Source organism: Crocodylus siamensis, chromosome 1, assembly GCF_052110815.1.
Source record: "Crocodylus siamensis isolate JL-2025a chromosome 1, ASM5211081v1, whole genome shotgun sequence".
NCBI lineage: Eukaryota > Metazoa > Chordata > Crocodylia > Crocodylidae > Crocodylus > Crocodylus siamensis.
The window spans coordinates 424,993,809-425,020,664 of NC_143395.1; the positions used below are offsets into that span (position 1 = coordinate 424,993,809).

Below are 26,856 nucleotides of genomic sequence, written 5' to 3' on the forward strand. Positions count from 1 at the left end.
GGGAAAGCTGCCTACTGCCTGGCTCTTCCCATGTATGTGGAGCTGCTTCAGTCATCCAACCTCTTTTCTGTTTCCTCTGTCCCCCCAGGGACCGCTTTGTCAAGCTGATGGAAAAGACCTCCTTGGACCCCATTTACATTGGGCTCTTTGGCAGCACTGGGGCCGGGAAGACCTCGCTGCTCAACACCATCTTGGAGAAGCAGTTGTTCTTGCCGGTGTCAGGGAGCACTGTGTGCACCTCATGTGTAGTGGAAATCCACACCAGCCGGGCTGAGTCCTATGAGGCAAAAATTCACCTCCTCTCAGACGAGGTAAACCATGGGGTGATTCTTAGCCACCCCCCTGAAAGGAAGGTCTGCCTTCTTCAAGGGAATCATGGGATTGGGGGTGCCTGGCAAGGCAGGTTTCTGCATGGTGGCTTCCTTTCCCAAAACAGAGAGATAAGAACACTATCTGAGCCCCTTGTCTCCTTCTCCCTTGTGTCCAGAGCCTGGCTGTCATTTTTGATGTGCTCAGGGTTGCTCCTGACATGATTATTGCCCACATAGATGAGTAGGGGTTGTAGCCAGAGGGACAAATGATCTTGGGCAGTATTTCCATAATATATTGAATTCAGGTTTCTGGCAGGGAGTAGAGCTCCTGAGAACAGAGCTCTGGTTGGCACAGGAATCACCCACCACTGCCACCACCCCACTTTGCTTTCTCTTGCTGGCTGTAGCCTTGATCCTCTCAGTCTTTGGAGTGCATGGCTTCACCCAGTCTCCTAGTGGATGAGGCTCCTTCTCCTCTGATGCCCAGGGTTTGTACCTGTTTTTCTCTTTAAATACTGGGGCCTCAGAAGTGCATCACTGGCTGGCTCATTCCAGAGGTGACCAGCTGCCAGCTTCCGTTCTCCTGAGCATCCAGTTTCTGTTCATCCCCTGATGCTTCCTCTGACTGATATCACCCCTCTGCTCAGCACAACAGTAGTTCTTTAACGATTTTGATTTGAACCCCATTAATGTATTAGATATCAATGCCTCCCACTCAAACCCTAGACACCCCTAAGCTAAACTTGCTGCCACCATCCATATAACCCTAATCAAACCCAGTTGTGATGGCTGAATGATTGTGTGACAATCATATCTAGGTCTAGATACTCAAGGGGAATAATAGTCTGTTCACCCTGATCTGCTCTGGCAGGAATGGAGGGTGGAAATGGAGAAGCTGGTGAAGCTTGCAGAGGAATACGGGGATGATGCCAATGACGACGACGACGATGACGATGATGATTCCGATGATGAGGGAAAGGAAGCCATTCAAAAGCTTCGGGCCATATATGGTGATAATGCTGAAACCAAAAGTTATGAAGAATTGCTCAAGGCAAAGCCAGTGACAGATAAAAAATGCATTGTTCACCAAGGAAATGAGGTGAGTGTGTTCCCAGACTCAAAGGCCAGGAGGGAGGGGTTTTTTTCAGTTAGCATGACATATGAAACCCAGACTGGAGAACCTCACCCAGAGACCCCTGCTTTGAGTCCGACAATTTGCAGATATCTTTGGTGCTTATATGTCTCTGTTAGAAGGATGGCTGGCCTCAGACATCTGTTAGAAAAACATCTACTTCAACCCTTGGAAATTGGTATATTTCCAATGCGATGCTGTGGCTAGTAAAACGACCAAAACGCTGGCGTGCATCCATAGATGCTTCTCGAGCAAATCCCGGGACGTCATTCTCCCCTTGTACTCGGCCTTGGGGAGGCCGCAGCTGGAGTCCTGCGTCCAGTTTTGGGCTCCACAATTCAAAAAGGATGTGGAGAAGCTTGAGAGAGTCCAGAGCAGAGCCACACGCATGATCAGAGGTCAGGAGAACAGATCTTACGATGACAGGCTGAGAGCCATGGGACTCTTTAGCCTGGAAAAGCGCAGGCTCAGGGGTGATCTGATGGCCACCTATAAGTTTATCGGAGTGACCACCAGGATCTGGGGGAACGTCTGTTCACCAGAGCGCCCCAAGGGATGACGAGGTTGAACGGTCACAAACTCCTGCAAGACCGTTTCAGGCTGGACATAAGGAAGAATTTCTTTACTGCCCGAGCCTCCAAGGTCTGGAACAGTCTGCCAGCAGAGGTGGTTCAAGCACCTACATTGAACACCTTCAAGAGTAAATTTGATGCTTATCTTGCTGGGATCCTATGACCCCAGCTGACTTCCTGCCGTTTGGGCAGGGGGCTGGACTCGATGATCTCCCGAGGTCCCTTCCAGCCCTAATGTCTATGAAATCTATGAAATCTATGAAATATTCCCCTTTCCGCATATCCATCTATTTGTTTGCTCTTTTTTTCAAGGGTAAATTCAATAGGTGCTGATTTCAGCTTTCACTGAAATAGTCTGGCTTCTCTCAGTGTGGATGTGATAGGTTTTCCCAGAGAACCTGGGATAGGCCAAACACAGGGCAAAGTGGTTCCTTTCTTTGTGAATCCATTGTGGAATCCCTGTGGCAATTAGTTCAATCTGTCCCATTAAGGGACGGAGATTTTCTTGTCTCCTTCATCCCTAGCAGAAGAGCAGCCTCAGCTATACCATCCAACCCAAGTATTTTCCCTCTAGAAAATATGACTTAATTGAAAAGAAAAGATATTGCAGGCAAAAGTCAGTTTGGGATAATTGTTTTGATTTTTTGGGGGGTTGGAAAATGCAAACAAATGCACTTCACTTTGTGACCCCTTTTTTAAATGACCATTTTTATTTAATTTTAATTTTAAATGTGTTCTCATTCTTAGATTTTTCAGGGGTTCATTCCCTCCCTTCTGTCCCCAAACTGCAAAGTGACCTGTCTTGTCAAACTGATGGCTGAAGTGTTTCTTTTCTGATAAGGGGTATTGCTGTCTGTGCAGAGACTCATGTAAACCTCTCTCCCAGAAAAGCCTAACAGGCTGTTCCCCTGTTCCTTAACAAAGAGCTTGTGGAGGGCTAGTAGGGGGTGCTCTGGCACTGAGTCACCCAACTCACTGTGCCTGACTAAAACCAAATTTTGGATGGCTCCCCATGTGTGCCAACTTCTGGCCAACCCCCTTCCTGGAGCACACTCGCCAGCCTGGGGTAACTGTTGCCACCACCCAGGGTCTGGTCTTTGTTCAAGCCCTGTGCTCCCTGGGGTACATAGATTCATAGATTCATAGATTCATAGATGCTAGGGTCGGAAGGGACCTCAATAGATCATCGAGTCCGACCCCCTGCATAAGCAGGAAAGAGTGCTGGGCCTACATTACCCCAGCCAGATACACATCCAACCTTCTCTTGAATACCCCCAGGGTAGGGGAGAGCACCACCTCCCTTGGGAGCCCGTTCCAGAGCTTGGCCACTCGAACTGTGAAGAAGTTCCTCCTAATATCTAATCTAAATCTGCTCTCCTCCAGCTTGTGGCCATTATTTCTTGTAACCCCCGGGGGCGCCTTGGTGAATAAATACTCACCAATTCCCTTCTGTGCCCCCCTGACGAACTTATAGGCAGCCACCAGGTCGCCTCTCAACCTTCTCTTGCGGAGGCTGAAAAGGTCCAGTTTCTCTAATCTCTCCTCATAGGGCTTGGCCTGCAGGCCCTTAACCATACGAGTGGCCCTTCTCTGGACCCTCTCCAGGTTATCCGCATCTTTCTTGAAGTGCGGCGCCCAGAATTGCACGCAGTACTCCAGCTGCGGTCTGACCAGCGCCCGATAGAGGGGAAGTATCACCTCCTTGGACTTATTTGTCATGCATCTGCTGATGCACGATAAAGTGCCATTGGCTTTTCTGATGGTTTCATCACACTGCCGACTCATGTTCATCTTGGAGTCTACTAGGACTCCAAGATCCCTTTCCACTTCTGTGCCACCCAGCAGGTCATTTCCTAGGCTGTAGGTGTGCTGGACATTTTTCCTCCCTAGATGCAGCACTTTGCATTTCTCCTTGTTGAACTGCATTCTGTTGTTTTCTGCCCACTTGTCTAACCTGTCCAGGTCTGCTTGCAGCTGTTCCCTGCCCTCCGGCGTGTCCACTTCGCCCCATAGCTTAGTGTCATCTGCAAACTTGGACAGAGTACATTTCACCCCCTCGTCCAAGTCGCTGATGAAGACATTAAAGAGTATCGGTCCAAGCACCGAGCCCTGCGGGACCCCACTGCCCACACTCTTCCAGGTCGAAACCGACCCATCCACCACGACTCTCTGGGTGCGACCCTCCAGCCAATTCTCCACCCACCGGACTGTGCAGTCATCCAAGTCACAGCCCCTTAACTTGTTCACCAGTATGGGGTGGGATACCGTGTCAAAGGCCTTCCTGAAGTCCAAGTATACGACATCCACCCCTCCTCCTGCGTCGAGGCGTTTTGTGACCTGGTCATAAAAAGAGACTAGATTGGTCAGGCACGATCTACCTGCCACGAACCCGTGCTGGTTTCCCCTCAGCATAATTTGTCCTGCCAGGCTCTCACAAATGTGAGCCTTGATGATTTTCTCAAAGATTTTGCCAAGGATGGAGGTGAGACTGACTGGCCTATAGTTACCCGGGTCCTCCTTCCTCCCCTTCTTGAAAATGGGAACCACATTGGCCCTTTTCCAGTCCTCCGGGACTTGACCCGTGCGCCACGAGCGTTCAAATATTCCCGCCAGTGGCTCTGCAATGATGTCGGTCAGTGCCTTCAGTACCCTCGGATGGAGCTTGTAGATCTTAAGGGCGCTTAACCCACTATGAGATTTTGATGCGTCTCCTTTAGTCTGAAGCATAAAAGGTAGCCTCCCTTAGTCAGCCGTGCAAAGGGAGCAAAAAGTCTTGCACAATCCCTCTCAAACATGTACAATAAGGCTTGCTATAAGGCTTTAATGCTTGGAGAGGGATGGCTTAGAGAAGGAATAGAAACCAAAAGATACTTTGAAAGAAAACAGTGTTGCGCAAAACAGTATACCAGGCTTGTGGGCCCTTTGAGTACGAGTCTGGAAGACTTAGGTCTAAGCTACTCGCTACAGGTCAGATAAATTACTCACACTTCCATCCAGAGGCTGACTGAGCCTGCTGTAGAGGCAGTATGGCTTCCTGGCTGTGTTCCCAAAACATGTCTCCTGCTACTTCCTCCTTGAGGGGCTGTTTTATACCACAGTTGTGACCTCATCACTAAGTTCTCACCAGAAGCAGCTCCATTGGCTGCTGACTGGGACTTCCAAATTACATCACCTTCCCAGGTGGGGGGACTAGTCATATGACCTATAATTCAGCAGCCAGAGTTTGTACCCAGAGGGGGAGGGTTTGGGTTGCTGCATTACAGCAGAGAGACAGGCTGAGGGGGTGATGTCTCCATAGAGCTTCTAAGGGGGATCTTTACAAAGTGAATCCACCTGGGGCCACATAAGCTTTTTGTCACACTCTTCAGTACTAGCAGGATGGCTCACATACTATTCTGCCCTGTTTACTCCAGCTGATGTAGCTGCATAGAGAAGGCGCACAGGTTTACTGTGTTCTAGTCATAGTTCTGGTGATAACTCAGTGTGACCTTGGGCAAGTCCTTCTCCCTGAGAGAATGATGCTTCCACTTTCTCAGTCTCTTTGGGAGGAAGAACATGCACCTGATTACTGTTTGCAGGGTATTGTCACCACAGATGGCAGAGACTGATTGTATGATTGTCTCCCAGAAACAAATTTCTGATATACTGGGTCGATACATCCGGTGTCAGAGGAACAAGGATAAGAGGGAACCAAACCAGGATGGAGATGCACGTCTCTGGCCCCTCATCAAGAAAGTGGAAGTGACAATCCCAAGACCGGATGTGATACCAGAAGGCGTCGTGTTTGTAGATATTCCAGGGACTGGAGACTTCAATGATAAAAGGGACCAGATGTGGAAAGAGGTGACTTGTCAGCTGGGATGTGTGGAGAAACCGCTGAGCAGATGTTTGGCTGGGGAATGTTTATTATTCATATTTTATTATGAAACATTATTAAACATTTATTATTCATATTCAAATCCCAGTAGGACAACTAGAGGGAAGGTATAGAGGGCAGCACCACATTGTAGCTTAGGGAAGGAGCTAGCACAATGACTGGGAGCTGTGTCCGTAATGGATGCTGAGGGTGTTCCCTGTGCTGCTCCATCTGGATCCATTGCTGCTCCTGTGCTCCCAAACAGGTGCAAAGGCCCATGGTGCCCTTCTCTGCCTGCGGAGAGAGTGAGGCCTGGCCTCTTAAGTGCAGACCCTGCAGTGATCACATGCACCTCTATACCCTCCAGGTGATACACTGCTGCAGTGCACTTTTATGAAGCTCTCCCACACATCTGGTCCAGATGTCCAGCCCAGCCTTGGAGGACTTACATGCCTAAAAGTTCTGCTCCGTTTACTGGAACTGGACATGTCTGGCTCACTGCGTCAAAGACAGGGAGTTCTTCACTCCTGCTGATGGGGTTGGGATGGAAGAGGCTCAGCATTTCTAACAGGGTTGGGTCTTGTCTTTTTCTTTGCTTCTAAATGTAATTAACTTACTCCTTCTTTAAAGAGCATCAACGCATGTTCCGTCATTTGGATTATCAGCAGTATGGTCCGAGCCCAGGGGGAGAAAGTCCAGGAGACGCTGCTGGCAGAGAGCATCAAGGCTTACCAAGCTGGGAAGTGCAGAGACATTACCCTGGTGGTCACAAAGTCTGATGATGTGAAACTTGAGGAGTACAAGAGGTAACAGAATTTTTCCCTCTGCACCCCTGTCTGGGTTGGGGTTCAGAGGGAAAAATTCCTTTCCTTTTAAGATTTATAATCTTAATTGACTTTAAAAATCTCTTCAGTCTCTGCAAGAGGAGACTGAGGGGGGATCTTGTCGCTGCCTACAACCTTATCAGGGGCCAGCAGCAGGGACGCGGGGAAAGTCTGTTCCCCAGGGCCCCCCTTGGGGTCACCAGGAACAGTGGCCACAAGCTGAGGGAGGAGAGGTTTGGGTTAGATATTAGGAAGAACTACTTCACGGTAAGGGTGGCCAGAGCCTGGAACAGGCTCCCAGAGAGGTGGTGCTCTCACCTTCCCTGGGGATCTTCAAGAGGAGCCTGGACAGGCACCTGGCTGGGGTCTTATGACCCCTGCCACCCCAGTGCTCCTTCCTGCCCATGGCGGGGGGTCGGACTCGATGATCTGTCTAGGTCCCTCCCGACTCACTGATTCTATGATTCTATGAAAAAGGCCTTTGATCTGGTATCCCACAATCACCTCTTGGCTAAACTGGCTAACTGTGGCCTTGATGTCACCATGATCCACTGGCTGGGGAACTGGCTCTGTGGTAGGACCCAGAGGGTGGTGGTCAACAGGAGCCAATTGTCTTGGTGCACTGTGACCAGTGGGGTCCCACAAGGCTCTGTCCTAGGGCCTATACTATTTAACATCTTCATTATTGGTGTGGACATTGGTGTCAGAAGTGGACTGGCCAAGTTCGCCGAGAACACCAAACTCTGGGGTAAAGCATCTACACCTGAGGACAGGAGGGTGATCCAGGCAGATCTGGACAGACTCATAAAATGGGCAGATGAGACCCTGATGGTGTTCAACACTGAAAAATGCCAGGTTCTCCACCTTGGGAGGAAAAACGTGCACTATGCTTATAGGCTCAGTAGTGCTATGCTGGTTAGCACTACAGATGAAAGGGACTTGGGGGTCATGGTTGACCACAAGATGAACATAAGCCTTCAGTGTAATGCTGCAGCTAGTAAAGCAAGCAAAATGCTGGCTTGCATCCACAGGTGGTTCTCAAGCAAATCCCAGGACATCATTCCTCCATTGTACTCGGCCTTGGTGAGGCCGCAGCTGGAGTACTGCGTCCAGTTTTGGGCCCCACAATTCAAAAAGGATGTGGAGAAGCTTGAGAGAGTCCAGAGGAGAGCCACGCGCATGATCAGAGGTCAGGAAAACAGACCTTACGATGACAGGCTGAGAGCCATGGGACTCTTTAGCCTGGAAAAGCGCAGGCTCAGGGGTGATCTGATGGCCACCTGTAAGTTTATCAGTGGTGACCACCAGGATCTGGGGGAGCGCCTGTTCACCAGAGCTCCCTAAAGGATGATGAGGTCAAATGGTCACAAACTGCATGGTGACTAATTCAGGCTGGACATAAGAAAGAACTTCTTCACTGTCTGAGCCCCCAAGGTTTGGGACAGACTGCCGCTGGAGGCCGTTCAAGCATCCACTTTGAACGCCTTCAGGACAAATTTGGATGCTTATCTTGCTGGGATCCTATGACCCCAGCTGACTTCCTGCCGCTGGGGCAGGGGGCTGCACTCGATGATCCTCCGGGGCCCCTTCCAGCTCAAATGTCTATGAAATCTATGAAATGCTTCTACTGCTTGCTAAGGAATGTTTCCAGGACAGCTCAAGAATGTGTGACACAGACCCGGCGGATGGTGAAGGTGATCAGCTCGTGGTCACTGACACCCATCTTCCCATCAATCACTAGGTCGCTGATTAGGTCATCCTCTTTAGCCAGTACCAGGTTGAGCAGTGCTTTGCCTCTTGTTGGCCCATAGACTTCTTGAGTCAGGTAGAGGTCATCCATGCATGACAGGAAGCTTTGCAACCGCTCGGATTTTGCCGAGTGATCCTCCCACGAGATGTCCAGGTAATTGAAGTCACCCATGACCTCCATGGTCCTGGAACATGAGGCCTCAGCCAGCTCCCGGGTGAACTTCTGGTCAAGCTCAGGACTTTGAGTGGGAGGTCTGTAGTAGACTTCCACCGTTGTGTCCCCTGTGCCATGTTCCCCATGGATTTTAACCCAGAGGGTCTCTAGCTGTCCATGCCGGTCACCAACATCAGCTTGCAGAGACATGTAGCTTTCCTTCACATAGAGAGCTACACCCCCGCCCCTTTTGTCAATACGATCCCTCCTGTACAGGCTATAGCCCTCTGTACCCGTGGTCCAGTCATGGGTGGAGTCCCACCAGGTCTCCGTTATCCCAATGACGTCATAATTCTTTGCACTGAGCAGGAGGACGAGCTCGTCCTGCTTGTTGCCCAGGCTCCTGGCATTAGTGTACAGGCAGGCGAGTGTCTCCTTGGGGGCTCTTGCCTTGCCCACAGATTGGGCCAGGGCTGGGGCAGGGGTGGGCTCCCTTAAGTGCCTTTGCCCGCTGGCTTTGCAAGGGTCGCTCAGCGGGCCAGCCGTGGCAGTAGTCCCCCCATCCCCCAGCAGGCTTAGTTTAAAGCCCGGTGGAGCAGGTCAGCCAGCCTGGCTGAGAAGAGCCTCCTCCCCAGGGGAGACAGGTGGAGGCCATCTCTTCCCACCAGCTCGCTGCCTCTCTCCCCAAAGAGCGGGCTGTGGTCATGGAAGCCAAAGCCTTCCCGATGACACCAGCGCCGCAGTCTTTAGTTGACTCTGTGGATCCTCCTCTCCCTCCTCAGCCCATAGCCTGAGACTGGGAGGATCAACGAAAACACCACCTGAGCTCCCAAACCCCTAAGCCCCGCTCCCACCCCCCTGTAGCGCCTCATGACCTGGCTGGGGGTGCTCCGAGCCGTGTCATTGGTGCCCACGTGAATAAGGAGCATGGGATAGTGGTCTGTGGGCCGGAGGAGCTTAGGGATCTTCTCTGCAATGTCCCAGATGCAGGCCCCCGGGAAGCAGCAGACTTCCCGGGCTAAGGGGTCGGGGCGGCAGATTGCCCCCTCAGTGCCCGCAGGATGGAGTCTCCCACAACAAACACCTTTCACTTTGTCCTGGGGAGAGCGGGGCCAGTAGCTGCGGTCGAGCCTGGGCTGCCTGCGGGAGCCGGCAACTGAGCAGGCTCTGCTGGAGCAGCAAGAGGTGCGAACCTGTTGCTAAGCTCCGGCGGGGCAGGGGCCTTGGTGCGGCGGGCCCTGGGGCCCTTGACCACCTTGGTCCATGCTCCTGACTGGACAGAGCGGGAGGTCCCGGAGTCCTCCTTTGTCCTGGGGGGAAACGGTGGTCGACCCTGCGGCTCCCGGGGGAGAAGGGCCTGGCAGTAGGAGTCAGTCTCCTGCTCGCAGTCCCTGATGGCACGCAGTCTCTGGACTGTGGCCTGGAGCTCCTCCTGCTGGCGTGCCAGAGACCCCAGTAGGGAGCAGACCCCACAAGGGGAGGTGGCCATGCTCCCAGGCCCCAGAGCCTGAAAAAAGGACAGGCAGCCCCTGCAGCCAAGAGCCAGGGGCTCCATCTGCGTGGAGCCCGGGACCGTGGGCTCCGTCTGGGTGGCCGTCTCTGAGGTGCCCAGTGGAGGGGTCGCAGGGCCTGAGGGGACCCTCGGCGTGCGGCGCGTGCCCATCCGTGTCATGCCTCTGGTAGGCTGGCTACGGCTGGGACTGACTCCCCTGGTGGGTTCGCAGGCAGGGCCCTCCTGTGCACCCTCCTGCACAAACTCCGCAGTAGCTCACACGCCAGCAGACAAGCACCTGTTTGCGCAGCCTGTTCGCGCGGTTCCAGTCGCATGGCTCCCTGGGTGGCTGGGTGAAGTAGGGGCCTGGGCAGTGGCTTGACCCAGCCTGGCTCCATGCTGCCACCTCCTCCCAGTCAGAGAGGGGTTAACCCCTTCCTACCACAAGCCCCACTTGCCTCTGGCTGTGCTGGGGGTCAGCAGGGGGCTCTGTGGCTGCTGGGGGGGTGTCTGAGGTGTCTGGGGGGTTTTGGGGAGCGGGGGTGTGGTGGGCTTTCACCCATGCATCTCTCACCACTCCGGAGCCTAACTGGGTGTTTTTGCTGTTTGGCGGGCCCTTTTAAACTGTGCGCATGCGCAGTGGGCCTGCCATCGGGGAAAGTTGTTCTCAGGCAAGGGGGGGGGCCCTGCCTGGGATTTGGGGGGCCCTGCACTACTGGAGGGGGACTGGTGAGTACCCCCTCCTACTTTTCTCTCTCCCAAGGGGGCTGGGCCAAGTTGGGGCCTGGGTGGGGGCTTGACCCGGCCCGGCTCCACACAGCTGCCTCCTCCCACTCAGAGAGAGTTGCTCCATCGCTATAATGAGCAGCTAGTGACAGTCCCAGGTCCAGATCATATTCTCCATTGGTCATACATCATGGAGGAAGGTGGGCCTCAGAAGAGGACTGCAAAGAAGAGGACTTGGGACTAGAACATGCAGCAAAAAGATAATCAGAGGATTTGATTGTACATCTGCCATCTTCCCTTCTGCCCTGCCTGCATGCCTGAGAGAGAGAGCGTGAAAAAGGTAGCATGAGGAAGAGGCAGCAAAGAAAGTGTTGAAAGGCAGAACTGAATCAGAAGGACAGTTTTCAGACCCCCTGGGAACCGAGAATGATCCCATGGTATAGAATCATAGAAAATGAGAGTTGATGAGACCTCAGGAGGTCACATCTAGTCCAATCCCCTGCTCAAAGCAGGACCAGCCTCAATTATATCATCCCAGCCAAGGCTTTGTCTACCTGGGTCTTCAACACCTCCGAGGATGGGGACCCCACCACCTCTCTGGGGAGCCTCTTCCAGTGCTTCACCACCCTCCTGGTCAGAACATTCTTCCTAATATCTAACCTCAACTTCTCTTGCTGTAATTTGAGCCCATTGCTCCTTGTTCTGTTATCTGCTACCACTGAGAACAGTCCGGCTTCATCGTCTTTTGAACCCCCGCTTCATGTAGTTGAAGGCTGCAACTAAATCCATTCCTCTCTGAGGCCCAGTTCTCTCAGGCTCTCCTCAAAAGTCATGTGCCCCAGTCCCCCAACCACTGTTGTTGCCCTCCTCTGGACTCTGTCCAATTTGTCCACCTCCTTTCTGTAGTGGGGGCCCCCAAAACTGGACACAGGACTCCAGATGCAGCCTCATCAATACCAAATAGAAGAAGAATCATATCCCTTGATCTGCTGGCAAAGCTCTTACCAATCCAGCCCAGGATGCCGTTAGCCTTCTTGGTAACACAGGCACACTGCTGACTCCTGTTCATCTTCTTACCCACTGTCACCTGCAGGTGCTTTTCTGCAGAGCTGCTGCCCAGCCAGTCACCCCAGCCTGTCCCAGTGCATCGGACTGTTCCCTCCTAAGTTCAGGACTTTGCACTTGTCCTTGTTGAACCTCATGAGATTTCTTTTGGGCCAAGGCTCTAATTTGTCAAGGTTTGAGTTTTCAAAGATGATGGCCAATGGCTCTGCAATCACATCAGCCAACTCCCTCAGCACCCTTGGGTGCATCGCATCTGACCGCATGGACTTGTACACATCCAGCTTTTCTAAGTTGTCCCTAACCTGGTCTTTTACCACTGAGGGATGCTCACATCCTCCTCAAACTCTGCTGCCCAGTGCAGTAGTTTGGGAGCTGACCTTGCTTGTGAAGACTGAGGTGAAAAAGGCATTGAGCACTTCAGCCTTTTCTTCATCCTCTGTCACAAGGTTGCCTCCTCCATTCAGTAAGGGACCCACACTTTCCCAGATCCTCCTCTTGCTACCGACATACTTGCAGAAAACCTTCTTGCTATCTTTCACATCCCTTGCTAGCTGCAACTCCAGTTGCACGTTGGCCTTCCTGATTTCATCCCTGCATGCCTGAGCAATGCTTTTATACTCCTCTCTAGTTATTTGTCCAAGTTTCCAGTTCTTATAAGCTTCATTTTTTAATTTAATTTACTGAAGAGTTCCCTGCTAAGCCAAGGTGGTCTTCTGCCATACTTACTAGTTTTCCTGCATATCAGGATGGTTTGTTCCTGCACTCTCAGTAAGGCACCTTTCAAGTACAGGCAGTCCTCAACTTACAATGTTTTGAGTTACAACTGCACCCGTCTGGTTTGGTATAGGTGCTCTCTGGCAGTCTTAGAACACACGCCCAGTTCAGACCACGGGGCGTGTCCCTTGGACTTGGGTGCTGAGCTGTGTTCACCCCCAAGGGAGGCCCTGACACTCGCTTGCCATGACTTGGTCTTCCTTTCAGTAGTGGTACTCTCCCTCGTGGGATCCCGCAGACTGGGTGCTGACCGCTCCAGACGTTCTTGGGGCTCCACCTCCCCTACACCCCAGCCATACACCAGCCCTCAAGATGACTAGGTGATGGATCGTTGGCCCATCTCTTCGATGTTCACTTCTGTTCTTGTCCCCTCTTGTCCATCCCTTGGTGTCTTTCTTTGCCCTGGGTGGGGACTGTTTTTTTCTCAACATCTGCTCTTGATCTTATCTTCAGGACATCATGCTCCATGGAGTTGCCTCCACTTCTCTTTTTGACCCTTTTTGGATTGGGGATGCCCTCCCCCTTTCAGACTTTAGGTGCCCTTCAAGGTGACTACATGAAACAGAAAAAAAAAAGGAAAAGGAAAAGAACAATAGGGGTTCAGGCCTCAGCCCACCCCACTCAAGGATCCAGCATCTGCAGTCATCAGGATTCCTTGATGCTGTCCTCCTTAGCTCAGCTGTCCTGACTTGCTGGGTGTGTAGCCTTTTAAGAGAGCTGGGACCCTTCCTGAGAGTCCTTGTCTGGCCCCGTTCTGGATCTGATGCTCCTCTCGAGTGGCCCAGGGAGCAGCCTTGCCTCCAGCCTCCAGCTTAGCTACTGCTTGCCCTGCTTCCCTGCCAACGACTTTTACATCTTCCAGGTGGCAGTTTCTGATGATGTTATCCACTGGCATCACTCCCAGCCACAAATAAAAGTGGCCGATGAACTGTGCCAGCTGCTTTTCTAGGAACAGCACAGCTTTTCCTATGGAAGGTAAGTGAGCCCCCTCCTTAGGTTTTTTGTTTCTTCTTTCCAGCAGCTCACCCCCACCTCAGGTCCCACTGTGGGAGGATGTTCTGGGACCTCCGTTTGTGTCCCCCGGAGACAACGATGTTTTGCACTTACAATGTTTATAAATTGACACCCTGCTTCAACTTTATGACATCAGTTTTGACTTTACAATGTTGATCTGATGCAATGCCACACCAGCGAACAAGTTTGCTGTGTAGCTCATCTCCCTGGAGAACATCTGTCCAAACTTCCTTGGATGCTTTCTTTAAGAAAGAAGTCGAGACTCCAGAAAAACCTGCAGCCAAGATGCCTGAGAAGACTCCAGCCAAGAGCCTTTCAAAAAGTCCAGCGAAGAGCCTTTCAAAAAGTCCAGTAAAATCACCTCAAAGAAGTCCTTCCAAATCAGTAGGATTGCTATTTACAATATAAATACATTAATGTGTAGTTCTCATCTATAATTGATCAAGTATAAAATTCTGGGGTATTTTTGGTGAAAATATGGTATCGAGCCTTGGTTCAGGAACCAATCCCCCATTTATAATGTTGTTTTTTATGAGAAAATTGGTTCTGAGTTACAATGTTTCAACTTAAGATGCGTTTTCAGGAACCAATTGTGTCATAAGTCTGAGGACTGCCTATACAGCCAGCTCTCCTGGACTCATCTCCCCCCTCAGACTGGCCTCCCAGGGGATCCTGCCCATCAGTTCTCTGAGTGAGTCGAAGTCTGCTTTTCTGAAGTCTGGGGTCCTTAGTATGCTGCTCTCCATCCTTCCTTTCCTCAGGATCCTGAACTCAATCATCTTGTGGTTGCTGCTGACCAAGTTGCCATCCACTACTACCTTTCCCACCAATTCTTCCCTGTCTGTGAGCAGCAGGTCAAGAAGAGCATGGCCCCTAAGTTGGATGCTTCAGTACTTGCACCAGGAAGTTGTCCGTGATGCTCTCCAAAAACATCCAGGATTGCCTGCACACTGCTGTATTGCCCTCCCAGCAGATGTCAGGGGGTTGAAGTCCCCCATGAAAACCAGGACCTGTGATCAGGAAACTCCCACTACCTGTTTGAAGAAATCCTCATCCACCACTTCCTCCTGGTCTAGTGGTCTATAGTAGACCTCCACCATGACATCACCCTTGTTGCTCTCCTCTTGGATCCAAACCCAGAGACTCTCAACAGGCCTATCTCCAGCTTCGTACTGGAGCTCTGAGCAATCATATGGCTCTTTTACATAAAGTGTAAATCCTCCTCCTCCTCTTCTTCCCTGCCTGTCCTTCCTGAACAGTTTGTACCCATCCATGGCTGTGTTCCAGCCATGCGAGCTCCCACCAAGCCTCTGTTATTCCAATCACACCATAGCTCCACAACTGTGTGAGGACTTCCAGTTCCTCCTGCTTGTTTCCCAGGCTCCTTGCATTGATGTACAGGCACTTAAGGTAACTAATTGATTGCCCTGATTTGTCAGGAAGTACCAAAACACCTCCCCTCTTGCCCTGTCCTGCTTACTCTTCCTCCAGGTCTCCTGCTTCCTCACTTACCTCAGGGCTTTGGTCTCCATCCCCCAGCAAACCTAGTCTAAAGCCCTCCTCACCAGGTTAGTGAGCCTGTCTGTGAAGATGATTTTCCTTCTCTTTATCAGGTAGATCCCATCTCTTCCCAACAATTCATCCCATGGTGGAAAAAGCCAAATCCTTGCTGGGGACACCAGCTATGCAGCCAGGTGTTGATCTGCAGGATACATCTGCTCCTGCCTGGGCCCGTTCCCTTGACCAGAAGGATTGATGAGAACACAACCTGAGCCCCAGACTGCCTCACCCTTGCACCCATCACCCTGTAGTCATTTTTTATATGTTCAGGGTCTCCACTGGAAGTATCATTGGTGTCCATGTGGATGAGCAGCATGGGGTAGTAGTCAGAGGGTTGGATGAGTATCCCTCCATGACATCTCAGATTCGGGCTAAGGGCAAGCAGCGGACTTCCTGAGACAAGAGGTCAGGTTGGAAGATGGTTCCCTCCATCCTCTGCAGAAGGGAGTCTCCAACTACCACCACCTACCACTTTTTCTTGGTGGCAGTCATCTCCATCCTTCCTACCTTGGTGAGGCCTGGTTGTCTTCCTGCACCAGTGCTCTCTGCAGCTAGGGCTGCATAGGGCTGCATATCTGTACTCCAAATGAACTACTGCAGGTGGAGGTGAAGATTTCTGCTTGCTGCCAGAAGACACAAGCCTCCAGCTTCCATGCTTTTGGTTGTTCATGTCCTGTACTTTCTCTAGAGCTGTGTCTGGCATTTCTTCCTCCACCATCCTGGAGGTCTCCTTCAGCATTGAATCGATGAACACTGCATGGCAGAGGATACTTCAGAGCCACGCCACCTCCTCCTGTAGTTCTCTTGCCTGTTCCCTGAGAGACACCCCCACACAGCACTGCTCCCAAACAGCAGGCACTCCCCAGCCTGGCCATCAGTGGAAGGAACCTGGAAGCCGCAGTCCCCACAGCACCAAACCTGGACTTAGGTGGTAGCATGGATGGTGAGTGGCACTGCCTGGACAGAAGCCTCACAGGTGCAAGCAGAGGCAGTGGCAGTGGCTCTAGCATTGCAACATCCTCCAGCCATTTCCCTGGGTCTCTTAATCTGCCTTCTCTCTCTTACTGCTCTTCTTCCAAGCACGACTTCTCTAGTGAACTTGCCTAGAAGCTGGCTGGTTATTGCTCCGTGGCCCCTTTTTTCATGCTTCCTCATGCCAAGCTGAAAGACTTGTCCCTCAAAAAGTGGGGGGAGGACCCACAAACTGACCTGTGAACTGCCTGCAAACTGTTTGCAACCTTTAGTCACTGGCTCCCTGGTTACCTGCTGAATCTCCTTTTTATACCCTGCAAGGTCTGGACTGGTTCTGCCCTCTTGTTGGGGCTTCTGTCAGGCCCAGACAGCAGTCACTCAGCAGTCAGTAACCGCTCCCAGCTTCTCAGAGCACATGCACCAAACACACACAGCTCACCAAACACTCAGCAATCCGAAGCATAAATATATCAGCAGAGGGCCTGTTATTTAAAGGCCCATCTGCATCTGGTCATCTGGGCAGCTGTTTGGGCTGTCTACTGCCATCCATGGGGGTATTTGCACTTTTGGTCTCTGTTCTGTGGCTTGGAGAAAACTGTATCTCTGTGAACAACTGTTATTGTCTGCAGGGCATGAGCTACCTTTGCCTGCAAGGAAGAAGCAGGCAATTCTGTGTCTGTTCTCTTGGTGTCCCCCTCTCCCTTCCTCTGAAGCAGGCAGAACTCAGGCCTAGGCAGGCTATGACTCTCATGGATTGCCCTGTTTCTTTGGACAGGTGAGCCATTTGCCACCTCCAAACTGAGCGTTGTCATTCTTCACATAACACCCTGCTCTCAATTAAGTTGAAGGACTTGACTTTTGATATACGATGAACCTACCTAACTGTCATTTTTATTTTGTCTCTTTAGGGAAAGAAGAAAAGTGACAAATGTGAGTATGTGCAGACTTCTTTTTTAAAATATGCAAGAGCATTAAAAATGAAAGACTTCTGGCAACCAAACTGGGAGGTGATGGGTGGGGGTTCAAGATGGGCAAGTTCCAGCATAAATGAAAGGTCCATTGGAACATGGTTTTATATTTCACGGAGACTGTCTTTTCACCAAAGAGCACTGTTTTGATTCTAGCAGTTGCCTGTTGAAATATGTGTATAATGATTCAGCCAGAGACATCAGATAGGACCTAAGGGGCAGATGTATGGGGCCAGAGTTAGGAAATCAGGTGCTGGTTAGGAGAGGTTGTGTTTTGGGTAGATTTTGGACTGGGGAAAGACTCCTGGAGTGTGGGTAGTTCTTGCTCACACATTTTAATCTAAACTTATATCTTTGGTCTGTGTTAAGCAGGAAGCTAGACCAGATGATCCTCTCCAGCCTTAGAATGGATGAATTTGTAAACATGGTTTGGCAGTTTGGGGGAATGTGTATAACAACTTTCATGCTTCTCCAACATAGACATCTTTAGACAGTGTACATGATGCCATCTTGGAGAATAATGAAAGTATGAAACAGAAGAGGGAAAAAAAAATCATGAGGCAGCTGAAGGTAAGTACACGCTGATGCCCTGGGGAGTGGCAGAAACTCCTCCCCTTTGTAGCTCTTTATGAATTTGAATATCATTAGTACTGACACTTAGTGGTGCTGTGGTCCCCTTGTTTTGCCTGTGGCACTTTCAGGTGAGATGTCTTGTGTTTTGTCAGGTTGGTGGTCATGTTACAAAGAGTTTAGATGATGGATTTGTCTGGACTGGTTTGCACAGGGCTGAACCAGCCTCAGGCAGGGCTTGGACCAGATGTACCTGGAGGACCCTTCCCGCCCTGCTTCTCTAGGATTTCTATGATTATTGCTTTAAAGTAGAACTGTCCAACTGGTGACCTTCAGATGGCTTCACCTAGGATAATCCAACTTTGGGTGCCCTCTTTTTCCCTCAGCTTTTTTTTCCTGCTCCCTCTCCAGAGGGCAGGGCAATGCAGCCCATAGCCCTGAGGGAGCCTGCAGCTTAGTTCAATGAGGAAGCTGAAGTGTGCGCTGCCTGCATGAGACATCCCACCACAGCTGATCTGCTTCTGTTTGGCAATCTCTATTTTTACCCTTTAATCAACAAAGCTGCAAAATGATGGAACGGGTCCAGCTAGATGGGCAGCAGAAGGGGAGAGCACACAAAAACTAGCAGCAGTTTGGCACTGGGCCATTAGCAGGGATGGCTAAGGATGCACGACTGAGTCCACTTATGCCTGTTGCAGTGCACAGTACATGAACTGCTGTGGGACTATGCAATGGCAATAGGATTTTTCTGAAAGTCCTTCAAATGTTCCACTTCATCAATGCTCACTGTGTGTGTGTTTGTCCTTTAGAACAAGCTGCCGAGTGACTCAGAGATTCTGGACAAGAAGGATCTAGTTTACACAGTCAGCGCCCAAGAATACTGGGAAGGGAAAATGCTCACTAAGGAAGAGACAGGTAACGTCCAGTCTTTCCCCATGAGCAGAGTGGTGAAACTGTGAGTGTTTCTTTGGCCAGGGCACCGCGCTACTTGCTGTGCAGATTTTAATACTGACAGAAAAACTTTAAAGGGATGGAAGTTTGGTTCAGAGGAGCATCTCAAATGCATAAATGTCAAAAGTTTATATTTGATGTCAATGCTTGTATTAGCAATGTAATGACTGGAAGGCCACAACCAAAATTAGAGCTGTGTTGTGTTGGACTATGTACATGGTAATAGTAAAGCCAGCAGACATTCTACACTGAAGATATGATTAACCACTTAATCACATCTTTAGTAACTGGGCAGCATGTTCCTTCAAATAATGGTGTGATAAAATAGGGGCTAAGCCAGGGGCAGGCAAAATACAACTCGCGGGCCAGATCCAGCCCACCAATTGCTTTCATCTGGCCCATGGGGCCCCCCAACATGTCATACCCCACCCACCCCTTCCATCCATGAAGGTGGGAGTGAGGCACCCATATGTATACACAGCCACAAAAATGTACCCTCTTGTCTGGCTTCCACCCTTGTGGGCGGAAGGGCCCAGCCAGCCAGTGTGCAGGTTACATTCAGGGTGTCGCTGCCACTGCTGCAGCCCCCAGGGACCTGCTCCCAGGGACTTCCCTGTGTCCTGCTGGCTCCAGGCAGCAGGTAGGGAGGCAGTGGGGGTGGGGCTGCAGCTGAAAGGGAATGTGGAGCATGGGGCTGGGGCTGGTGGGAGTGCAGAGCCCACGCCCAGGGTGACAGGGTGGCAGCAGCATGGAGCTGGGGTGGGCAGTGTGTGGGTGTAAGGGAGAGTGGGTCATGTGCGGACTCCTCCATAGTTCCCCACACCCTGGCATGCAGCCCCAGCAGGCAGTGGTAGGAGCAGCAGGTGGGGCCCTCAGGGCACAGGTGCCTGGAGCACTGCAGCTCCGGCCAGTGCTGCACATCACAGTGAGGGACACAGCCTCTGCACAGCTACGTGTATTGCTGTGGCTCCCCGCCATTCACACAGAGCCCCTGCATTCACACAGCACAGGAGGGAAGCCCCAGGTGCTGGAGCTGGCTGCCTTCTTTGCTGGGGCTGTGTCACAGGGGAAGGAAGCCCCAGATGCTTTTACCTCTGGGGTGGGGAAGGCATCCAGCTCCAGTGCCTGGGCCTTCTGTCTGGTGCTGTGCAGCCCTGGCAGGGAAGGCAACGAGTTCCTGCATATGGGGCTTCCCTCCCTATTGTGGATATTAGGATATTATGTGGACTGTTAGGATATTAGAGCAGATCACACCAGACTGTGGCAGGACACTTGGTGTCCCTGCCACTTGAAGAGGGAAGGAAGCCTGCAGAGCCACTGGCAGGTGGGGTCTGGCTTAATTAGAAATTCAGCAGATCCAGGGGCTGGCAGGTGAGGCTAGGCCTGATCAAGGAAGTGACCTGACTAACAGAGAGACACCTGACTGGGGGAGGGCTAGGTATAAGAGATGGGCTGGCAGTAACATCTGAGGACCTGGTGCAGGACCTGGCCCAACAGAAAGGCTGCAGCTCCTGAATGCCATGATAGAGAATAACATCTGTAGGTCTGAGTAGGAACCAAGTGGATGGAGGAGGTTCCTGGGGATCCAGTGTGCTGTCCAGAGCCCTGCGAAAGGGGCTTAGTGCCTGGGGCCTACTGGGAGGCTGGATGAGCCATGGGGAAGGTGCTGTGTGTACAAGGGCCTAGAGAGAGGTCAGGCCAGACCTGGAAGAGGGGCTGAGAACTGTGGGCTTGTTGAGGTTCTAGGCAAGCCCTGAGAAGGGACAGATGTTTGAGAGATCTAGGGAAGAGTCTGGGTGAACCCGAGAGTGTGGCAGAGCACAGGGGTCAATTGAGAGGTCCTGAGCAGGAAAGTGGGTTGAGGTGAGAAAAATATATTGGGAGCTCTGGGTGAGCTCAGAGAGAGAGGAAATAATTTATGGAGGGGTACAAGAGGATGGACCTATATAGAAGAGAGGGCCAGCTGCTTGAGGACTGACCCTGGGGACCTCAACTGGTCCAAGCTGGGGCCAGGGCCCAGGAAGGGCTGACGGATGAAAGCTCAGCATAAGAGAGTGCCAGAACCAGGAGCCTGGAGTCTCAACTGGCCTAAGAGAGGCCAAAGGTCCCTGTTGGGGCCACAGCTGAGAGGGAGGGGTCAAGCAGTGGGCAACCCAGGATGACGATAGCTGGTGCTAGGTCATCTGAAGAGGAAGACTCAAGGGCAGGGGTCTGAGAGTCAGATGGGGTCCAGAGATGGAGGATTCAGAGTGGAAATGGAACCCGGGCCAGGGGCCTGGTGGTTAGCAGCCCAGGAGGGTTGTAGGACATCTAGGGGAAGTCCAGAGAGGGACATGTAAGATCAGGTAGGCCTGAAGACCAGTCCTGGGTAAGACCTGAAACTACACCCTACTGGAGTTGGTTGGTGTGGTGGGGCTGCCTGTGCACGGTAGTCTCCATGAGATGCCTTGCCTGGGCAACTCCAGGTAAAGGCAAGGATGGTATGCCAGAAAGCCTCAGCTCCCACTGCCTTGTGGAGGGGGAAGGCTAGGAGAGAACACCCCAACAAAAAAGCACTCACCAGGCAAAACCAGGACCATGTGCCTCCAGAGGCCCAGTGAGAGGGGCCTGAGCTGTCTAGTGAGGCCCAGTGAGTATAGTGGGAGCAGAAGGGACCAGGGGTCCAGCGAAGGACTGGGAATGGAGTGCCAGACCAGAGGGGTCCATGGGCTTGGACAGTGAGGACAACAAGAAGCAGCCTGAGGGTCTGGAGAATGTTCAGAAAAGTGGGGAATAAGATGGGTCCAGGATAACGGACCAGAAGGGGCTGGCAGCCCAGAGAGAGAGAGAGACTGAGGGGCCTGGTAGCTTAGGAAGTGGTTGCATAAGACTGAGGGGTCTGAGGGGCCAAAGAGGGGCCAGAGGAGAGACTGAGAGGTCTGTCAACCTGTGTGGGGCTGATGGAGAGACTAAGGGGTCTGAAGGCCCAGAGTGGGACTGAGAGAGGCCAAGAGGTTGGAAGGCCTAGTGAGGATCTATATTAGCAATAGCTGAACATTGGTATGGATACCATCTGCAAGGCATGGGATATGGTGTAGGGACGGTACGGAGCCATGTGATTGGACCAAGTCAGCTGGTCATTATAATAAGATCAGGGCACCCTCCTGCAATATATAGCTCTATTAACATCAAGGCATGGCAGGCAAGAGCGAGGCAGACTGCCCTTAGAGCAGAGTAATTTAAAAAAATTGGGATACCCCATGACACACAGCTTTCATTGAACATCTGTCAGAGGCCTAAGAGACGGTCATGGCCCTGAACATTTTGTGATCTCATTTTGTGATCTAAATAGATAAGACAGAAAAAGGAGCAGGGTTAATGCACCTTCTGGAACTTAAGGCCAGAAAAAACCTTAAATTCAGCTCGTCCAGCTCATTTGTATTTCAAGCCTTTTGGCATCATCCAGAGTCTATATAGCAAAATCAAGCAGTCTAGTTGCACAGAATTACCGCAATTCTCAAACTAAATGCCTTGGTTAAAGAACCAGACAAACCAAGACTACACCTTCAATGGCAGGGAATTTGTTAGGTGAATGATGATCTGACAGTACAGAGCAAGGCAAAACCCCTTGTCCATCAGACCAGAGAGAAAATTCTTCTCCAAACCTGGAGACTAAACTGAACTTGAGCATTTGAGCAGCACACTCCAGTCTGTGTACCAATTCAGAAAATTGTCCTACTATCCCATCTGCTATCCCATCTGCTATCCCATCTCCAGCCATCAATCTCTGATGCTTCAGAGGAAAGAGCAAGAAGATGAAAGAACTGAAATAATGCATCATCAAAGTAATTGTTTCCTGCCCCATACAGGTGATTGGTTAGAGCCCTAAGGTCTAGGATTTCATTCTAATTTATATTTCCATGTGGAGCTGTGAGTAGTAGGAGTCTGTTCAGGACCCAGAAAGTATCAGGGGGACTCAATCTAGTGATTCTAAGGTGAGAGAGGACTTCCCACAAACAGGACCCTGTACTACACACTCAGGCTGACTAATTTCTTCATGAGCTAGAACAAAGCATGTCTTGTAAATGGATAGCCAATCTTACCTCTAAGACTTGAAACAGTGATGAATTCACCAGATGTTTTACAACTGGTAGTTGTTATTTTGTGGCATGTTGTAAATGGAAGCTGAGATGATGATGTGAACAGCTCCAAAAGTGTCTATACAAGTTGTACCATAATCCAATCCTGTGTTCATTTACAGCACATTCTACAGGAGGAATGTCTCTGTCATGTTTCTAAGTTCACCTGTCTCTGCTATTTCAGAGATCCCCAAGCTGAGAGACAGCATCAGGCAGCTCTACCTGAAGGAGAGGGAGAAGCTGCTAAAGAATTATGTGATGGAGGTGTATGTAATTTTCGCACTGGCCCAAAACCTAAGCTCCACAAAAGACCCGGAGGTACAACCCAACCTACTTTAGATACTGTGACTGCTCTCCCAGCTAGGATCATGAATAATCCTGCACCTTCTTACTATAGCAGTCTGTTGGCAAACTACCTTCTTACCCTTCTTTCCTTGCTTCTTGGATACAGCCATAGGCGGGAAGTCAGCTGGGATCATGTGACCCCAGCAAGAAATATATCCACCTGTTTTTTTTAAAAAGTTCAGAATAGGTGCTTGCACCACCTTTGGGGGGAGTTTGTTTCAGACCCTGGACACATGCACTGTAAAGCCTTTTTTCTTATGTCTAGTCTAAATCGGCCTTCCTGGAGTTTATGGCCATTAGACCATAAGGCTGTTGGACCCTGAACTCCTTCCTGGAGTTTATGGTCCACAATCTCATTGATTGTGGACCATTTCTCCAAATTGTCCATAGTTTCATAGTTTGTAGGGTCGGAAGGGACCGAGCAGAGCATTGAGTCCGACCCCCTGCCATGGCAGGAAAGAGTATTTGGGTCAAACAACCCCAGCAAGGTGTACATCCAGCCTCCTCTTAAAGACCCCCAGGGTAGGAGCCAGCACCACTTCTCTTGGAAGCTGGTTCCAGATCCTAGCCGCCCTGACCGCAAAGTAACGCCTCCTGATGTCTAGCTTGAATCTCCCCTCTGCCAGCTTGTGACTGTTATTCCTGGTCACTCCTGGCTGTGCTTGGGGGAACAGCGACTCCCCCAGTGCCTGCTGGTCCCCTCTGACTAGTTTGTAACAGGCCACTAGATCCCCTCTCAGCCTTCTCTTGTGGAGGCTGAACAGGTTTAGGTCCCGTCGCCTCTCCTTGTAGGGCCTGCCCTGCTGCCCCTGACCATGCGAGTGGCCTCCTCTGGACCCTCTCCATGCTGTCCACATCCCTCCTGAAGTGCGGCGCCCAGAACTGGACGCAGTACTCCAGCTGCGGCCTGACCAGTGCCGCACAGAGGGGGAGGATCACCTCCCTGGACCTGCTCGAGATGCATCTGTGGATGCAGGACAAGGTGCGGTTGGCCTTCCTGACTGCATCCCCACACTGCCGGCCCATGTTCATCTTGGCATCAATGATGATTCCAAGATCCTTTTCTGCCTCTGCCCTGACGAGAAGGGAGTTCCCCAGCTTGTAGGTACGGTACCGGTTGTTCCTTCCCAGGTGCAGCACCTTGCACTTGTCTGTGTTGAATCCCATCCTATTCTCATCCGCCCACCCCTGTAACCTGTCTAGGTCTGATTGTAGCCTGTTGCTTCCTTCTAGTCTGCCCACATCCCCCCACATCTTAGTGGCATCAGCAGATTTGAACAGGTGCCTTTAACCACCTCGTCCAAGTCACTGATGAAGATGTTGAACAGTGCGGGCCCGAGGACTGAGCCCTGGGGGACCCCACTGCCCACATCCCTCCAAGTCAAAAATGACCCATCCACCACTGCTCTCTGGGTGTGGCCCTCCAGCCAGTTGGCGACCCAATTGACTGTGTGGGTGAGAGACAGTGTCGAAGGCCTTCCGAAAGTCCAGGAAGAATATATCCACTGCTACCCCTGCATCTAAGGATTTGGTGATCTGGTCATAGAAGGCCACCAGGTGAGGACTACGTCTTGAGTCCAGGTCATTCTGGATTCTAGACCTGTCTTCAAGGGTCTGTGCATTCCATCAAACTTGGTGCAGTCTGCAAATTTGCTAAGCATTCACTTGATCCCGTCATCCAAATTATTCATTGAAATGTTGAACAGTACTGGACCCAGGAGGAGACCCCTTGATACCTCCTCCCAACTTGACATTGAGCCATCGAGGATTACTTCTTGAGTATGATGATCCATCCGGTTAAGTACTCAGCTTACAGTGCTTTAATTTAGCCTGTCACCTTATCATAGAAGGAAATCAGTTTGGTCAGACATGAGTGGGTTGTCTAAATTCCCCAGGCTGTTCCTGATCATGTAGTTCTCCTCTGGGGCAGTCATTTTCAGCCTGTGATTCACAGACCCCTGAGGGTCCACCTGTTATGCTAGGGGGTCCACTAAAGATGAGACTATGATCAATCAGAAGTATGTGAATGTCATGCTTACAATTCAAAGGGATCCACACCTGCTTTTGCAATTTTTTAGGGCTCTGCAAATGAAAGGTTGAAAACCACTGGTCCAGGGGCTTCATTATGGATTCCTTGAGGACCTGCTCCATGATCTTTCTGGGTATAGAGGTCAGGCTGACTGGTCTGAAGTTTCCTGGATCCTTCTTCGTCCCTTTCTTAAAGATGAGCACTATATTTGAATTCAGCTCAGAGGGAAAGCTGCTGTAGGCTGGTTGTCATCTTCCATATATCTGCTACCAATTGCACTCATCTTGTGGTAGCTTCCCCTATTTGTGAAGACAGTAGAAAAGTCCAATGCGATTGTTCTTTAGCTTGAATTTATGCAAGGGAGCCTGTGTTTTTAATACTGAAAGACCAGAGTTGAATTCCCCCAGAATCCACCAGAACAAGCCTGGTGAATGGTAGAAATCCCTAAAACCTTTCTGCACCGTTGCTTGATCTGTGGACAGTCCCTGTGAAGTAGCATTGGTGTAAGTGCATTATTTCCTCTAGGACAGATGCACCTACATTTTTCCAAGACCATGATTTGATTGGTCATTTCCACCCTGTCTGGTGACATCACACCCAGACACTAACTCCCAGTGGAGCACTGATGGAAGTTCATCACTGGGGGAGAAAAGGAGGATGGGTACCACCTAACGAGTGGGTTTAAACCCCTCTTTCAGCAACCTGGTGTTTTTTAGAGGCTTCCATGAGGGAACTGAATCAACCTGAGCCTGGATCACACTCCTAGAGGAAAGAAATCCTGGAAACTGTTTGTTGCCACCAGCACTAGTTGCTGAGTGATGTCTTGTGCTTCTCTGCCATTCCAGAACTGGAAACTTCAGCAGAACAGCCTGGAGACCTTTGTGATGAAGGAGATTAATGAATTGGAAAAGGAGGTTGAGAAATGTTTTGCTCAGATAGAGCAACCTCTTAAAAATGGCATACAGATGGCAAAAAAATCATACCAGAACATTATTCATGGGATCCTAAATGTGAGTAGCATACTTTTGATTTTCCTCAGCATCCTCTGCCCAGCAATTCCCACCAGCTTCTATACCCTATACGTCATTAAAATTGATAATTAAACAAAAAGCTTGGAAATCTGTGGGGAAACTTTAGATAAAAACCTAGGATATGGACATGCAAACTCATAGACTGATATAGAGGAGAAGCAATTTGTGCAACGTTGTAAAGTTTTACTGTGGAAACAGCTAACAAGCGCACAGGCAGGATCCAGTTACATTGGGCTGGCACGTTCACACACGGCAGTGATTGTACTGTGTCACTTCCAGGCAGTGGGGAGACCACTTTCCCTTGGGTTCAGTGGAAGGGAGACAGCTGGGAAGTCTGTAAGTCTTGGGCATTCACTTCTACTGATCACAAGCCAGCAGGAGGTTGAAGCCAAGGGTGCAAGTGCTCCTAGGAGGACCTAGGCTTTTGAAAAGGGGTACAGATTGTGTGGTGTATCATCACATATAACACAACACATGTTTTCTCCGGGTAAAAAAAGTTCTAGAAGCTTAACCAATATGCTAGGGGCCTAATGCTATATTATTCATTTTGGGTGAAGCAAAACAAATATAACTTTATTGGAATCTGCATTCATTTGCTATATCATCTATTATGCATTAAAAACTCAGCAAACCTGGCAAAAAT

The 26,856-nt window shown here is 50.7% G+C and overlaps 1 protein-coding gene across 2 annotated transcripts in view; it reads left to right on the forward strand.

Moving 5' to 3' along the window:
* The window catches only part of LOC149875736 (nuclear GTPase SLIP-GC-like), a 67,119-nt gene that overhangs the window by 13,532 nt on the left and 26,731 nt on the right, over positions 1-26,856 (forward strand). The window contains exons 5-13 of one of the 2 annotated variants that reach the window (XM_090031135.1): positions 89-311; positions 1,183-1,410; positions 5,643-5,858; positions 6,502-6,677; positions 17,110-17,131; positions 17,650-17,739; positions 18,549-18,654; positions 22,993-23,126; positions 26,028-26,192. In XM_090031135.1, coding sequence (XP_089887261.1) covers positions 89-311; positions 1,183-1,410; positions 5,643-5,858; positions 6,502-6,677; positions 17,110-17,131; positions 17,650-17,739; positions 18,549-18,654; positions 22,993-23,126; positions 26,028-26,192 — 1,360 coding nt within the window. The remainder of the gene's footprint in view (positions 1-88; positions 312-1,182; positions 1,411-5,642; positions 5,859-6,501; positions 6,678-17,109; positions 17,132-17,649; positions 17,740-18,548; positions 18,655-22,992; positions 23,127-26,027; positions 26,193-26,856) is intronic. The other variant, XM_090031136.1, reaches the window with a different exon arrangement.